Source organism: Erythranthe guttata, chromosome 2 (genome assembly GCF_056151865.1).
Source record: "Erythranthe guttata isolate IM_541 chromosome 2, IM_541, whole genome shotgun sequence".
Classification (NCBI taxonomy): Eukaryota; Viridiplantae; Streptophyta; class Magnoliopsida; order Lamiales; family Phrymaceae; genus Erythranthe; species Erythranthe guttata.
In genome coordinates this window covers 11942596-11959387 of record NC_142534.1, presented here as the reverse complement: position 1 = coordinate 11959387, position 16792 = coordinate 11942596, and the positions used below count along the sequence as shown (strand labels likewise).

Genomic DNA, 16792 nt, shown 5'->3' with positions numbered 1-16792 from the left:
GGTATTTATCAATAGGCGATACATAACCCGAGTTGTATCGTTTTGATTGGAACCATACCGTATCGCGATATATATCGCGGTATATCGCGAGATTAACTACCATGGTTAAAACATGTAATCTTACGGACAGGGCCGGTTATGAGGGGAGGTGAAGTAGGCGGTCGCCTAGGGCCCCCGGATTTTTTCAAAAATTTAGGGCCCCCAAATTTGTTTATACCCTTTATATATGAACATTTATTGAAAAACATATATATTATATATATAATTATTGAGAACCTTAATTCATAAATAGATATAAATCCACGATTCTTATTTGTTTATATAATTCCTCTAATTAGGGGCCCCTAATTATTAAATTTATAATGTATTAGTTACTTATTTTTATATATATTCACTTGTTTTAATGCTACTTCATGCAAATTATCCTTAAAAAAAATCGGGGGCGCTGCCCCCGAACCCCCTAAAACTTGAACCTTACTATATCACAAATTTCTACTCTTGCCACTGGCTATGTACCTTACAAAATCGAGTTAACATCGAGTTTATCACCTTTTTTGAAAAAAAAAAAAAGTTTTATTGTATATTGTAGAAGGCCCCATTTTTTAATCGTCTTCAAATCTCGTCTAGGGCCCCCAAAATCTCAGGAACGGCCCTGCTTACGGAAGCAGGGAAAGATGATAGTAGAGTACGTACGTAATCTTCGTTCATTCTTCGATCAAGACAAGTAAATACTTTAGGGATGCTTTCAAACGATTCTTCTAATTTAGAATATTATTATTAACAAGTAAAAGTATAATCATTTATCGAAAACAAGTACTAAAATTGATGTAATCAAATATCAAGTTTATGACAAAAAAGACAAGGACAGTGTATAGTAGAGACGACGAGACAACATTTTTATTCTACGCGAAATAACTACCATTGCTACAGAATCTTTTTTATTTTGTTTTTTTTAAATCTGTTGAGCAATCTTCATCGACTCAAAGACAGATTCTGAGGTAATGCAGTGGCTATAAACGAAACGAATATCATTTGCATCTCTTGTACACAACAAACTCGTAACACTAACAAAATTAAGTGTACCTAATTTCTTCAGGCTAAAGAAGCAAAATCGAATTGCGGAATAACAGTTCTCTCAAACTCATATACTACAGTAGAACATCGATAAATAAATTAATAACCTCGATTAAATAATAAATCCTTCCGGTCACAACTAGGTGGGAGCGTGCTAAATTATTAACTCGATAATTTAATGTTTCGCTTAATTAATAGAATTTCCCTAGTCGCGACTGTATTAATTTATAGAGGTTTAACTGTATAACTATAATATCGTTATTTGGCAGCTTCAGAAATAAGTTCGTGGTTTCGATTTTATAACTAATAGAAAACAATTCAACATTAACAGAATAAAAATTAAATGCTCAAAACTAGCACGTGTTGTAATAAGTAAAATTAAAAAAAAAAAAAATTGAAAAAAAAGTAAGGGGAGAAATCAAGGAATTTACATCTTGTTTACAATCCTCTGTCTAGAATTCGCTGATAGATGATTCCTCCAATCACTGCCTTCTGTTCCCGCAGCCGCCGCCGCAACGCCGCCCATAACCTGGCCTGGAATGTGAGCCTGTCCTTGGGCAGCACGCCGCCGATCATCGCCATCCATTTTTACTTGATTAAAAGAATCTGTAAATATCAAACAACTAAATAATCACGCCGTAGAATCAAAAGAAATTATATAAAAAAACAAGTAAGAAGATTTTCATATGAGGGAATGGAGATCGCCGATGAAATTAGGGTGAAATGTGTTTCTTACACGTCCTGATAAGAGGAAATCTTCGTAATTGAATTCAACGAATTAGGAAAAAACTAAGTCTAATAATAAATAGAAAGAAGGCGAAGCCAAATTAAATCAATTAAATCTAGCTTGATTTTCGTGCGGTTTTGAGGGGCAGATATCCTACGGAACCTATTCAAATTTTTATTTTGTGGGGCCCAATAACAAACAAACAAAAAAAGGAAAGAAAAAAAAACCACTTTCTTGCCATCATGAGGTTTAGTCAAATAGATTATCTCATAATAGCCCAATGTTAGGCCCCTTAGTAGGTGACATCGGCTATGGTTCGAGTGTGGTCGGGCTGTAGCCAATAACGGCACCAAGTGATGTATGACATAAGGCTGGCATGTATCGGCCAATGGATGGTGGAGTATTGGGTTTGCATTGAGGGTGGTAATTGTCCGAAAAAATAAGGAACGGTGTGCTTGGTTCAAGTGGGAACACTGATTGGGAGTGTTTGGCAAGTGGCATGGGGAAGTCTCGACGGTGCTTGGAGCTTGGCGCGGGTGCCATCGATTTTTTTATATTGATTACATAAAAATTGCTAAAATAAATGAATATTTACCGTATTTAAACATGTCTGTGTGTTTGATTTCCGCAGAATAATCTTTGAACGTTTATGTTTGGCTTGAAAGGCTTTGTTGTTTGTACTTTTGAGAAAAGAAGATCGAGCAAAAGCTGAGTGGTACGATTTATTGTGGAAACGAGGCCGCACGAATGTGAAAACTCTTGTGCAAAGAAACCCTTGTGACACCCAGGACACAATAACTTAATTCTTAAAATAACAATTTACTAATAACAAAGACAATCCTATTTTTTATGTCAAAACTACTCATAATAACATTATAATAGCTCAAATTATAATTTAAAACTATATTTCACATTAATGTTTTGTTAACCCAAAATTTACCAGTTGACCCCAATGTTGATCGAGTCGCCGTTATTGATCGGTGTTGACTTTTTTAAAAAAAAATTGTTTAATGTTTTTTTTCTATATGTGTTTCTCTTTTCACGGCAATGCTATTGTATTGACCGGTCAATACAGTAACATTAATATATTTTTTTACTGTTTTTTCTTTGCGACAATTATGTTGCGGTCACTTGTAAAATAAGGTTGTTATGTTGTTGACTTGTTGTCAATAGTAAAATTGCGTTATTATGTTGTGGTCAATGTAAAATTGCGCTATCATATTGTGGTAAGTAGTAAAATAATGCTATTATGTTGAGGTCAACAATAACACAGTGTTATTATGCATTCATTGTCAACAAAGATTTTAGTTTTGACTATTTTGCAAATTAAGTTGCCTTCTATGGGCGGCGTATAAGAGATGTGCCCTGATACGAGGTAACAAAATCGCTGATTTTGTCAAGGGAAAAAAAAAACGAGGTGCTCACTTCGGACCTTAATGGAGAGTGCCCCCGCCCCCACCTCTCAAAAGACGATCGGATATTCAAATAATATTAGGAGGACTCCGCGGCTAAAGAAGACATATCGGGGAAATAAAAAATGGAGGAAAAGTATACCAAATCACATACCCGGCTGCCATCGAATTTGGACCATAAGACATTCTAGAGGCTATTGGAGCCTACAATGATCCCTTATTAGTAACCATCTGTTAGGATAATAGACTAGAAGTCTCGCTTTTGTCTATTTAAACGATCAAGTTTTAATAAAGTCTATTTATAATTTAGTCATTCATGAGATTAACAGTGAATTCTTCATGTCGATTTTACGACAAAACAAATGCTGCAGACAAATGCTTTCCTTTCAGATATTTTTTTTTTTTTAGGTATTGTCATATAATAATGTTTTGGAAATATAAAAAAAATACGTGCATTGCATGGATAAAGTTACTAGTTTCCATATGTTACCATAATAAATTCACTTAGTGATTCAACAAATTTTGAAAATTAGGAAGGTAATAGAATACTACAAAATCTGATCCGAACATGTTTTTGCAAATTGGAAACTTAAGAAATTCAAAACTAAATCGGATCCGATTGTGCAAATTAATTAAATAGTTACCAAACTTAGTTCATAATTTTTTGCTATATAAACACCACCCCTTATAACAAACAATGTATCCTAACTACACAGCAGTATGGCTAGCGTTAAGATTTTGCCATTGTTCCTCGTCGTTCTTTTCGTTTTGTTAGCAGGTTCATATTTTCTCTCTGAATTTTTTTCATATTTTTTTACGTTGGTTGATAAGTACTTCCGATTCAACAATAAATACACGGTTAACGATTTTGCGGTTATTGTATTTATGTTTTTTTCAGATATAAATCGTGTTTCAGCTGTTGGTGAAGCCCAGAAGATATTCTGCTGCTACGATAACCACATTGGACGATGTAATCCGGGAATGGACGACGAAAGGTGCGATCAATTGTGCAGAGACAAAAATTGCTCAAAAGGAGGGTTTTGTAAAGTATTCAAACACAAACCACCGAACCATTATTGCCATTGCTATTGTTAATTTCCATGCATGAATATTTCCTCACATTGTTCGGAGATTAATTCTCACATATAGAATCTGAATAAAACTTGTCATTTTTTTGTGTCAATTTTCAGATGATTTCAGATGACTCCAAATTAAATTAGAATAACTTGAAAATTGACCACAATTATTTAATAATTAACTTAAGATGGGAACTAAATATTTGAAATATATTGTCAATTGCAGCAATCCAGATAAGTTTAATTTCATGGATATGTTATTATGAATTTTTAAAACTCTGCACCCAAATACGCGCCAATATGGATATATGTAATGGAATTAATGTATTCACACACACATACACACACACACACATATATATATATATATATATATATATATATATATATATATATATATATATATATATATATATATATATATATATATATATATATATATATATATATATAATATATTGCATATTATATTAAGATTTGTTAGACTACGTACAATATCATGATAAAACATTAGCGAATTAAATGAAAGAATATCATCTTCCTTTTTATTTTGAAACGTAATTTTGAAAATGTTCACTTCACTTTCACAATAAGTGTTAAGAAAATAAGTACGAATTTGCACGCTTAATCACATAATATGCACACTATTTGCACGTGATTTTCACTTGATTTGGACAAAATTTTGGTTGGGGTAAAATTATACAATTATCCTATTTTTAATGACTTTTAGTTTCTCGTTAACATTTTATTTTAATAAGAGAAAAAGAGCGTGTAAAAATATATGGACAAATTAATGATCAAAATATTACACACTTTTCAATTTTTTGGTGAATTAAATAAATATATTTTTTTAATAAAAATGAACTCATAAAATAAAATATGATGTAGAATAGGATTTGTTCAATTCAAAATATAAATATTCAATCAAAAACTATTTTTTTTAATATTATGTCTTAAAATATTATGATCAAGAGTGAAATTGTCTTTTTTGGATGATGTCTACTAGTGCTCAAGGGCATTCAAGGAAAGTTTATATGAGCATGTCTAAGATTAGTTAGTCATTGGTGTAGTCTCTTTCGGAAGTTACTTCTCAGCTTTCTCCCCACCTTCGTATAAACAACGTCCAAACCGCTCTTTGTATCAGCCACAGTATCCGTCGAAAGCAACTTGTATAGTCCAGTGACATCCTTATCACTTCCATGTCCATTGCGAATGATGCCAGACGACCGCATCAGACTAACGCCTTCGAGTCCTTAGCAATGATATCCAACAAAAAAAAGAAACGAGGTGACCTCACTCCCAGCATTTGTATCGAACCGCTCGAACGCTATCAAGTTCAGAAGTTCCAATTTGGTTTCCACATCCACGAAAAGCATCGGAAGCCTAAGGGTATTTCCCTTGAACGAGATTTCCATGAGGCTCGTGGTTCTACTACGATCTTGAATTTAAATCCCACGTCACTGAGTTACGAGCTTGAGGGAATAAAGTCTTGTTCATACCCTTGATCATCATGTACATGAGGCTCACATGGAATGTGCAGGGTCTACGAAGGCGGCTCTTTCGACACAGAACTAGTAAGTGCAAGCAATTTCCCATGTCCCCCGATACTTTGATGAGGGTGAAAGAACCGTATTATGAGCCTATTCAAATATTCATCTTGTGCTTGAATGACACAAACACAAAGGAATTTTTCGCTAAAATTAATAAATCGAGAACTTCTTTAAATATTAAAGTATATGTGTTTATATTGAATTAGCATTTTTTTTTAAATTGGAAATTAATTAAACTAGAAGAAGAGAACAAATCAGCGACCTTGGAAATTATTTTCTCAACCTCAAGTATCTTGACAAGAACCGAAAAGGTCATCTGATTCTCGAGCAATAGCATGTCACACTTGAGAACCGTCATCACATAGAGTTGTCGTGGCTGCTGAAAACGGGATTGGGAACATAGTCGTTGGCGAGCCCAAAAGTGCCCATCTGAAGTGCTTCAAGAATGAAACACCCGTCGAGGAACGTCAACCTCAAAAAGGCGTTCGTGTAGTTTGACCACCAAGGATCCATCTCAATATACGCGTCTCTCAAATCTTGCGCCACATCATCTAGGGCTTCTAAATAGACTTGTAATGTGATGTGATATCTTGATGAATCAAGGGATAACTCTCTCCTTGTGCTCCTCCATTGGATAAGGACCAAGAAACTATTTGAGGCTTGTATGACTTGTTGTCTAGCTCGGTCACACTAGATGGTTTCTTGTAGATCGACCGCGTCTTCAATTGCTCGACTTCTTAGGAAAAAATAAGGCATGTTTTCGAGTTGGTCTTTAATTTCAATAATCTAATAATCCCCATTCTCATAGCTAGTTTTTTTCCTTTTTGTTTCCTAGCTGATATATTTGAGTTCATGAAATGTTGGCAATGTATGTGCATTATATGCCAATAGAATTTATAGCTAGGGAGATGTCAATAAAGTTTTAACTTGTTGGGCTAAGAGAATTTATGCTTTCATCACTCATAGAAGCGGAACCATGATTTCATCTATATACACTAAGATTTTTCTTTTGATTACGTCTACTAAATCTTATTGACTAAAAATATGTTCGGTTGAAAATATTTAGAGTGACTCGTGTTTATTTTTTTCAAGTATGTGATTAAATCTCACTATATTTAAAAATATTAAGAAAAATGACATTTAATACTATATTATAATATATTTATTCCTTTAAAAGTGAACAATATATTCCATTTAACATACTCATACTAAGTATTTAAATTATTTCTCTATATACATAACATCAACGAATTACTGTGAAAGAAAATCATCTTTTTATTTTATTTTGAATCATTACTCTTCTTGAAAATGCTCGCTTCACTGTCACAATAAATATTAATCACGTAATATGCTCATCTCTATAAGTACGGATTTCTATGTTTAATCACGTAATATACACGCTATTTGAACGTGATTGTGTTGGGAATCGGACACGTGTACGCAGCGAAAAATAAAAATTTTATGCGATTTAAACAACTTTAAAACACATAAACACATGCCCGATAATTGAAAACAATTAATTGAGTACCTTTGCGCTTCCAGCGAAATTAAAAACAACATACATGCTTAATTATTCAACCGAATTTAAATCAATTAGCATGCTCGCGTTTAAATCAAATAATCATGCTCGCAATAAATAAACGATTTCATGTAGTCACATAAAATATACAAGTTTCATACTAGAACGAACATATATATTCAATTTAAACGTAATCGAATCTAACGACAATGGATTCGAAAATTTACCTCTTGAAGCGTGAGATAGGCGCACTATGAAAAGCAAGATTGCCACGAAAACCAATTCGTGCAATCCGAGGCAGCAGCGGCAAGACGAGCTACGGCGGCGCGTGTAGCTCACACGCTGTCTTCGGGCGGCGCGTGGGAATGCGTGCGGCATCGGCTCGTGTGCAACTCCTCGATTCTTCGATCTTCGATCTTCCTCCTCTCGCATTTCACCTCGTATACTTCGATCTACTAAACACGTGGCACTAGACATGTAATAGTTAGAAAAACGGAATAGAAAGAAGGAAAGAACTACCAATGTGAATCGGCCAAGAGATGGCCGATTCTGGCAAGAATCCGGCGACGGCGGTGATGGTGGTCGCGGTGGAGAGTGGCCGAGAGAGAGGGGAGCAGTGTTGAGTGTAGATATTACACTCAATACGTTTACTTTACGTGGATCTTTTGTTTAGATTTAATTATATTTGTGCTTTAATTGATTGATTTTGTGTTTTATAGGTGAAAAATGAGAATTAGGTGTCAATGAAGGAAAAAAGATCAAAGAGAAAGGAAAAAAAAGTTGCAAATAAGGAAACAAATCAAATTGGAAGAAGGAATCCCGCCACAGCTTTGACAGTGTCCACCATTTCGAGCATATCTCTCTCATACGAACTCCGAATTAGGTGATTTTGACGGCATTGGAAAGCTAATTTCAAGGGCTACAATTCTTATTTACACAATATTCCAAAATTCGGACTCCAACATGGCACAAATCGACGAAGAAATCATGATGGGGGAAAGTGGCGGAAATTGATTCCTATTAGGTTTCCACTACTTCCTTATCAAGAAAAGCCTATAAAAGCAACAAGTCTCTACACCATAAGCACGAAATTTTACACCACAAAACATGAAGAACGAAGATCAACGAAGACTCAAGCATAGTTTTTCTTATTTATTTTATTTATTCTATTTTGCTTATCATAAGAATTACGAGTAGCTAAGTTTTTAATCTAGAATTTTGTTGGAACCCTATGTGGGGATGGTGAACCTGTTTTCTTGAGATTATGCAATTATGATTTTATGATTATTTCTTATACTTGTTATGATTGTTAGTGCATGAACTTGATCAATTTATGTGTTTTATCTGTGATTATTGGGATTGACTCGACAGAGCTATTTTGATAATTAGACGGTAAGTAAAAGAACCTTCGAGTAGTTTTCACCGGATGAGTGTGTTAATTGCATGTGGTATCGTAGACATACAGATATTCACCTTAGGTAATCATTGTTGGGACTTATTCTTTAATGCTTTATTCATGATCGGATTGCATAGACATATAGTAATTTGGTTTTGGATAATAGAATTATAATACACGCGACAGCGGGTTATAATTAATATAGTGTCTCAGGTTAATAATCATGAATCATATATTTCATAATTGAGGGGTTTTGGGTGAGCAATTCTTGCATAGGGGGAAGATAAAATCCTAGGTCCTTTTTTATTGATATTTTCTCGTATTTATTTGCTTTCTTAATTAGTTTAATTTATTTAGTTGATTAAATTTGACAACTTTGCGTAGGCTGGATAAAAATCATAATTGTTAGAATTTGGTACTTAGGATTAGATAATTTGAGTATTCCCTTTGAGATCGACATCCGACTCTCACGAGTCCACTTTTACTACTTGTTTGCGATACGTGCACTTGCGTGTTAGGTATTTAGCCCCAACAAGCAGCTAGGGTTAGGGTTTCGTATCTTGTATGTGTGCAAGACCTATAAATCAAGTATTTATAGTGTCTTGCATAAAACCCTAACGGGCTTAAGTTGGACCGGGCCCAACAGCTTAAGTTCGTTAGTTCTTTTACTTGCTCGTCTCTCTCAATTCAATGATCGGAAAATTGTAACGATTATATTTTCGGAATCATTATAATTTCCTCGTCATTACGAGTGCCAACTCTCGATTTCCAACTTTCCATAAGTGGAAACCCTAATTCAGTGCACTTTCTAAATTTGGAAACTTCCCGATTTAGAAAGTCCACTAATATGTTTGCCTATTCTTTTCATTTTCTTATTCTCATTCATAATTCCAAATTACGAATGTTGGACCCAATCATATTGACTTCCAATCATGCAAAGATAAACCATTTTATCTCTGACCGTTTATTCAAAGATCTCATGTGCACGAGCAGTGTGACCCTCGATGGTTCAGGTGTAAGCTAGCCGTGGGCCCACAACCCTTTGTGGTCAAAACTCGTCCCTTAGAGTTACGATTAAGATGAAACTCGTTTCACCTTAATCACCCAACGAATCAAGATTGGCGTCTAGCAACTACGCGTCATGATTCCCTAGATACAAATGAAGTGCCTGCAAGAACCTTCAGATATAGTTAACGTACAGTAAGTACGATCCCTTCGATTCATATGTCCCGATTGAACTAGAGGCATTGGTTCATCGAGACCTCTATATTTGTTATAATCGTTACGTGCATGACTTAGAGAATCGAATTCTCTAATCATCACTTAGTCAGCTCTGGCCAGAGACTTAGGGAGATTACAAACTATAAGAACACACAGGACATCCAAGACTATTCTCGCGATCGAATCCCCGACTACAATGCACAGACCTCCCACTAGATTTTGGACTGTACGAACACTGGCCCTTGGGATGGTCCTCGGTGGAACTCAGGGACAGGTCACGATACAGCTGGTCCTCTAGTGAAGTCACGGTGATGTCCATGTCATAAGGACTAATGGTGTACAACTATACCATAGATATCTCTACTCGATTATTGGGAACCACTTAGAGATTTCTAGGGTGAGGGAGTTCAGTGAACTCGTCAACTTACGAGCACCCACTTATGTATGCCGATATCACAATACCGTTTACTGATGAGATGCAGTACACATACACTAAGTGCTAGTCTCTTAATGGGAAAGGCCGATATCCTCATTGATGGCGTAACCCTTCGACTAGGAACACGTTTAACAGTTATAATACTTAAGTAAATATCTCACGATCCTAACGATCAATTACTAGTACTTGTAATAACTGTAAGGACTATATCTATGCTTGTGACAAATGGACAAAGATATAGAATGCCAAGGTGTTTTATCATTAATACGAATAAAGGTTCGTTCATTACCATAAGAAATACGAAAGACCAAGCCACATGTTGGCTTGTTGGTCACCTACTCTAACAGATTGTTTTCGGAGTAAAGTTAGAGAATGATCATATTTTTAGTAGTTCTTGTATTCTCATTAACATCTTATTTTAGTAAGAGAAAAAAGAGCGTGTAAGAATATATATGTAGGCAAACGTGTATATTTCATTCATAAAATAAAAGGGAGCAAATTTACACCGGACCGCCTATTTTTATTGAAAAATCGAATTCCACTTAACAATGGACACGTGGATAAAAACATGGTTGGTATGCTCCTAATTAGTAGGCATTTTAAAATATAAAAATTCCTTAACCACTATAGTTAATCGTGGGAGTGCGGCACCCGCCATAATTTACAACCATATGGACACAGGTAACATTTTTCTTTAAATCATTTTAATTTCTTTCTTTTTTCCATTTTTTTAATATGTCTTCCTTATAGACAAAATAAAACTGTGTATAATCAACAGTGAAATAAATGCAAAACATATGCACAATTTTTTATTTATTTATTATTGCATCATGACAAATGAAGCACAATTATTCAGAAATTTTATCTAATACTTAAGAAAAAAAATTCACTCCAAAAGTACATATTCAATAAAAAGTTCGAATAAGAGAATAATAAGAATGGCTGAACTATAAAATGTCTTCACATAATTATTTAAAACAAAAAAAAAAAAAAAAACTATAAACTTTAACTAACTAATGATTCTCACAACTTCTTCTCATGATTTTTTGTGGCTGCCATCATCAGTTCCTATATAAGAATGTGTATAATGAGTCAAGCTAAAAGGATTAAATGAAATTAAAGAAAAATTATAACCTACAACTTTAGAATTTAGATATATACCATAAAACTTGAAGGTTGGTGATCTTTATACATCAAAAGTTGGGTAGACAATGAATACACTGTTGTTGGCAACTCCTAAATAGATACATACATGTATACAGATTAACAATACTAAAAAATTGAACTTAGAAGATACAAGTAATTTTTCAAGGATTTTTAGTATATATACCTCATCCAGTGTTTCGAGATTAAACGAATCAGACATAGTAGGTGAGTGACTTGTTATAGCAACATGCCTGAAGAAAATTAAATTAAATTAAATAATTATCCAACAAATATAATTTAATAATAATGCAAAAGATATAATGATAAAAGTCTTACGATGCTTGCTTATGTAAAGAACAACTCGTCTTGATATGTCCAGTTTGCTTGCATATGCTACACTTTCTCTTTTTCCCTGATTGAGACTCCATGAGATGTTTAAGCCTTAAGGATTTAGATCGCCCCTTTGAAGAAACATGTGCTGGGTCTAACAAAGTGACAGGCATATTAGATAATTGTTGGCCACTGTGTTGAGGTTGTTTCTCAATAGCTGATCCACCATGAATTCGGGTTTCGTTACTCTCATCATCCAAGTCCAAAAGTTCAGAATGAGTTGTTCTTAGAGCAAGTGCTAAATAATCATGCTTTCTTTGGGATTTTTGTCCTTCTTCAACAACCTCCAAGAACTGTATCAATAAATTATTTCTTCTCAATGTAGATGAAATTTGAGAATCTTCTTGCTTCAGCTCATCAACATTTTCTTGTAAGGCACGTGACTTGGAATTTATTGTCCATCTTTGTAGAATATATTGTTGCAGTAAAGAACTAACAAAAGATTTCTTCACAAAAATTGCAAGAATGTATCTACAAAGAATTCCAACAAATTCAAACATATGACAAGAAGGTATGGCATTCTTTTCAATTGGATCAAGAACTACTTCATAAACCGGTTTCTCCTTTCCCATTAGCATCACAAGATAACACTTTTTGACCCCATCCTCACAATGTTTAGACGACATGTATTTTTTGCTAGAAAATAGTTCTTCTTGAAACATCAGAAATAATTTTCTAGTATATACATCAGCCGCATCTGCTTCAATTTTATAACATGTCTTCAGAACTGGTTTGGTGTTCTTTGTCTTCAAATCTTTTTCTTTCTCCTTAAAATATCTTGCATCTAGTGCTTTCTCGTACTGGTGAAAAAAAATCACTTACTAATGTACTTGAACGAACAAATCCTTTAAAAAATTTATTCATACTCTCACTTCTTTGTGTTGTTGACATACCGGCGCAAAACATACTCTGTAAATATGCTGGAATCCACTGCTCACGTTGCCCATATAACATGGTTAGCCATTCATTCTCGTGCAACCCATACTTTTGAATCAAGTCCGTCCATTCATGTTCGAACTCTTGAGTTGTCATTGTATCATGAATGCAATGGTGAAATTCTCCTTGAAAAGATGGATATTTATTAAAAACATGAGCTAACTATTCTGGAACTTTCTGTAAAATATGCCACATACACAAACGATGAGATGTACTTGGTAATACCTCTGCAATTGCTGCACGCATTGATTTATCTTCATCAGTAATGATTACAGAGGGAGCACGACCAAACATTGCTTCAATCCAAGTTCTTAACAACCATACATATGAACTTGGCTTTACATTGACAAGCAAAGCACACCCAAACATAACTGATTGATGATGGTGATGAACCTCAGTAAAAGGAACAAAAGGCATGCTATAACGATTAGTCAAATATGTAGTATCAAAAGCAACCACATCGCCAAAATATTGATATGCTAATTGTGACCTCGTATCTGCCCAAAAACAATTTCCCATACGATTATTATCATCCAACTGAATTGAATAAACAAAACCTGGATTTTTTATTGACACTCCATAAAGTAATTATACATCATCTGAGCGTCCTCTTCTTTCAGAAGCTCCCTTATTTTATTACCTATATGATTCTGAACATCAATCAAAGCGCAACCAACATTAGTCTCTCCTCCAGATCCATGACTCAACACAGACATTATCTTTGTTGCAGGAATTCCAGCCTCATTAAGCACATTTATAAGATTCTTTTGAGCTGGTGTGATATTTATATGTCCTCGAAGTAAACTTGTAGTTCTTGGAGTGTATAATTCATGATGATTATGATCCGTAACAAATCTAGTTACAACCCACTTTTCCTCTTCTCGTCTTAAACTCACACTCATCATTGCTTTACATCCTATTTTTGTCTCTGATTGATTTGTTTTTGAACTTTTAGTTTTTCCTTCATTACTTTGCTTAGGTTGCCATTCTCTAGAGCATGTATAATCCACACCAATCAATAACTTATCCGACTGTGACAATCGAGTGTGATTTTTTCTGATACCAAATCCAACACATCTTACATATCTCATATAAAAAGTTTGAGCATCTTCTGGCTTATCAAATACCATGCCTTTACATGGTTCAATAGAACAATTATTTTTTAATTTACCTCCACCATCCACCAATTATGTTTGAGGTTGCGTGAATACGCATTCTTTCTGGGGAGCATCAAACGAATCTTCACAGGCCATTACTGTTGATAAGAAATTTACGAAAGCAATTAAACAATCAAATTAATTAAAAGAAAAGTTTTTTTACCATGTCCAGTAAAACTCAAAAACATCCGGCCACTAATTAACCAATAGAGAAGTAATTAACCAATAATAATTTACCTTAAGAACATGCAGATAAGGGTTGTCATTGTAAGAATAATTTATTCTAAGAATAAAACAACAAAAGCTCTAGAAGTCGACCGTCTGTGAAGAATCGTCTGTCTATTTGTGTTTGTGTATCATGTTTTCTTTTCTTTTCTATTTTATTTTTAAAATCCCTAACCCTAATTATAACGTAACCAGGGTAACTTATTAAAAGTTAATATTGCCCACGTGTCAAAAGAATACTGGAATCCGATTCTTATTAATTCTCGGCTCAGCCGGTCTGAATTTAATCTCAAAATAAAATATTATGTAAATACTTGAGTGTATGCCAACACACTTTTCAGTTTTTTAGTGAATTAAATAAATATTTTTTTTATAGTAAAAGTGAATTCATAAACTAAAATATGATGTACATAGGAACTCAAGATATACATATTCAATTTAGCACAACCTTTTCTTTATTTATGAACGTTTTATATAACACGACTATTATATCATGCAGATTCCATTGCTGAAACCTTGGAAACCCATTCCTCCGAACTGGCTTAACAAGCATATGCGCGCGCTCACAAATCCTAAATTGGTTGTACAAAATTAAAGTTGGGATATAGAGTAATTAATGACATGGTAGTATTCATTCATCAGAAGTTATAGTTGACTTTTAAAAAATAATTTCAAACGATAATACTATATTTTTAGCGTAAATTACAACTATCCCTGAGGTATGGCTAAATTATGAAAAAAAACTCATCTTAGCTTGTTTGGATAATTACATCTATCCAGGGGCGGACCCAAGGCATGTGTTGGGGGGCCCCGCCCCTGCAGAAAAAAAAAAATTTACCTATTTTTTTTTTTTAATATTTTGGGTTATTTATCTATTAATTTATACACTTTAGCCCTCAAAGTTAAAATTTTATACCAGTTTACTCTAAAAAATTTTTTAGCCCCCCCACCCAAAACCCCCTAGACCCGCCCCTGCATCCAGGGCCGGTCCTGACATTTTCGGGGCCCTAGGCGAATTTTTTTAAAACGATCATTTTACGATTAATACTTATTTAACTTGATAAAACAAACAAAAATAAATATATTATGACATTAGTGAATGAGGATAAAAATGCATTAACCTACACTAAATATCATTAAAATTTATTTATATTTATTTATTTATTATTTTATTTTTTTATAACTTTTTTTGAGTTGCACCATAAGTTGTGACAAAAGAGACGAATTATTTCTCTCTCTTTTTTCCGCTAATGATGGATAGTAAAATATTAAATTTGATGTAGTAGGATTTTTTGTTTTTCATCCCCAATACTTAACAGAAAATGTGCAATTTATTTAAGCCGGATTGAAAATATACCCTAAAACCCAATTAAATATTGTCATTTATAAAAAACTCATTTTAAATTACTAAAAACACATAGCTATTTATATATGTATATACACCTTTTTTTTTTAAATTTGGGGGCCCCTAAGAAAGTGGGACCCAAAGCCATTGCTTGTGCAGCATAGGCTCAGGGCCGGCACTGCCTGCATCTATCCCCTCAGCTATGAATGTTCATACACCTGGACCCTTATGGTGTAAAATTCAATATAATCCTCTAGATTCTATGGAATGTGCTCTAGTTTGTACTCGTTTTGGTGTAAAATATAGTTAATCTGATGTATACAAGCCAAAAAAAAATATCTTATGATCATCTTGCTTCAAAAATGTGGAACTCGAATTGGATAAATCGGGTACAAAAGTGATAATATATTCTATAAAATCTAGAAGATTCCACTAAATTTGAAACTGAAAGAATGGACGTGTAAGAAGATTTTATAGTTGAGGGGGTCGTTGTAATTACCCAAATAAGAGAGGGTGTTTTGTAATTTGACCATATCTCATATAGGTGGTTGTAACTTACCCTTTTTTTTCTAGTTTACTCAATTAGTTAATGTAGTTAACTAAAATTCAATCAACCTTAATGTGAAACTTACAAATAACAACTAATCCGCATCCTCTTACAATTTCTCGATCGTCTTTCTTCATTCTGATTATGAAGAAGTCAATTATAAATTTCACCGAATTGTACTAGTGCATCCGATCGACGTCTTCGCAATATGTAAACAACCATTGGTTACGAATAATAGTTTGGACATGAAATACAATGTAATTTTCCTAACAACATCTTCAGTATTTTGTTTGTCTCTGTTGTCGATGCAGTTCAATAGTTCTTCCTTGAAAAAGTTCCTCTTCAATTTGACATGTTTGCCGAACTTACATTGTGCAGTCCTTTGCGTGGTTTGCTTGATTTTTTGAAACTTATAACCGTCCCTCCCGAGGTATTCCAAATATCAATTGTGCGGTCCTCGTGAGTGATTGTTATCTCATTTTTCCATTAACAACACTAGTAGAAAAATTGCATTAAGGTATGTTTTGCTACGGAACAATGTTGAAGTCATAGTAAATACTAGGATTTACAATATCAAAAAAGTATTTGGTACAGCCATTTACCGTAGCAAAGTTTTTGTCACGCCCGTATATGCT

General features: G+C 34.0%; 2 protein-coding genes and 1 long non-coding RNA gene across 3 annotated transcripts; 1 reads left to right on the top strand and 2 right to left on the bottom strand.

Annotated features, from left to right (window-relative positions):
- The first annotated feature begins 3912 nt into the window (after positions 1–3912).
- Positions 3913–4396, top strand: LOC148772336 (uncharacterized). The gene is made up of 2 exons (XR_016030089.1): positions 3913–3991; positions 4112–4396. It is a non-coding gene; the product is annotated as an uncharacterized LOC148772336 (long non-coding RNA).
- A 6866-nt stretch (positions 4397–11262) lies between these two features.
- On the bottom strand, positions 11263–14443 carry LOC105953933 (protein FAR1-RELATED SEQUENCE 9-like). The gene is made up of 5 exons (XM_088814920.1): positions 14278–14443; positions 11894–14138; positions 11742–11808; positions 11573–11647; positions 11263–11479 (listed from the first exon to the last, which is right to left on the bottom strand). The coding sequence occupies exons 2-5, from the start codon at positions 12607–12609 to the stop codon at positions 11435–11437; spliced, it is 903 nt and encodes a 300-aa protein (XP_088671046.1). The 5' UTR covers positions 12610–14138; positions 14278–14443; the 3' UTR covers positions 11263–11434.
- Positions 13046–14013, bottom strand: LOC105953934 (protein FAR1-RELATED SEQUENCE 5). The gene is made up of 2 exons (XM_088814993.1): positions 13524–14013; positions 13046–13380 (listed from the first exon to the last, which is right to left on the bottom strand). The coding sequence occupies exons 1-2, from the start codon at positions 14011–14013 to the stop codon at positions 13046–13048; spliced, it is 825 nt and encodes a 274-aa protein (XP_088671119.1).
- Positions 14444–16792: the final 2349 nt, after the last annotated feature.

Bases quoted from the DNA above. Each gene is read 5' to 3' on its own strand.
- LOC105953934 (XM_088814993.1), bottom strand. From the start codon at position 14,013: ATGGTATTTGATAAGCCAGAAGATGCTCAAACTTTTTATATGAGATAT. The intron at 13,381-13,523 runs GTAATAAAATAA...GTTTTTGGGCAG, and splicing joins TGATGTTCAGAATCATATAG to ATACGAGGTCACAATTAGCA.
- LOC105953933 (XM_088814920.1), bottom strand. From the start codon at position 12,609: ATGTTTCAAGAAGAACTATTTTCTAGCAAAAAATACATGTCGTCTAAA. The intron at 11,809-11,893 runs GTAAGACTTTTA...AATTTTCTTCAG, and splicing joins TCTTTACATAAGCAAGCATC to GCATGTTGCTATAACAAGTC. The intron at 11,480-11,572 runs GTATATATCTAA...ATTCTTATATAG, and splicing joins ACCAACCTTCAAGTTTTATG to GAACTGATGATGGCAGCCAC.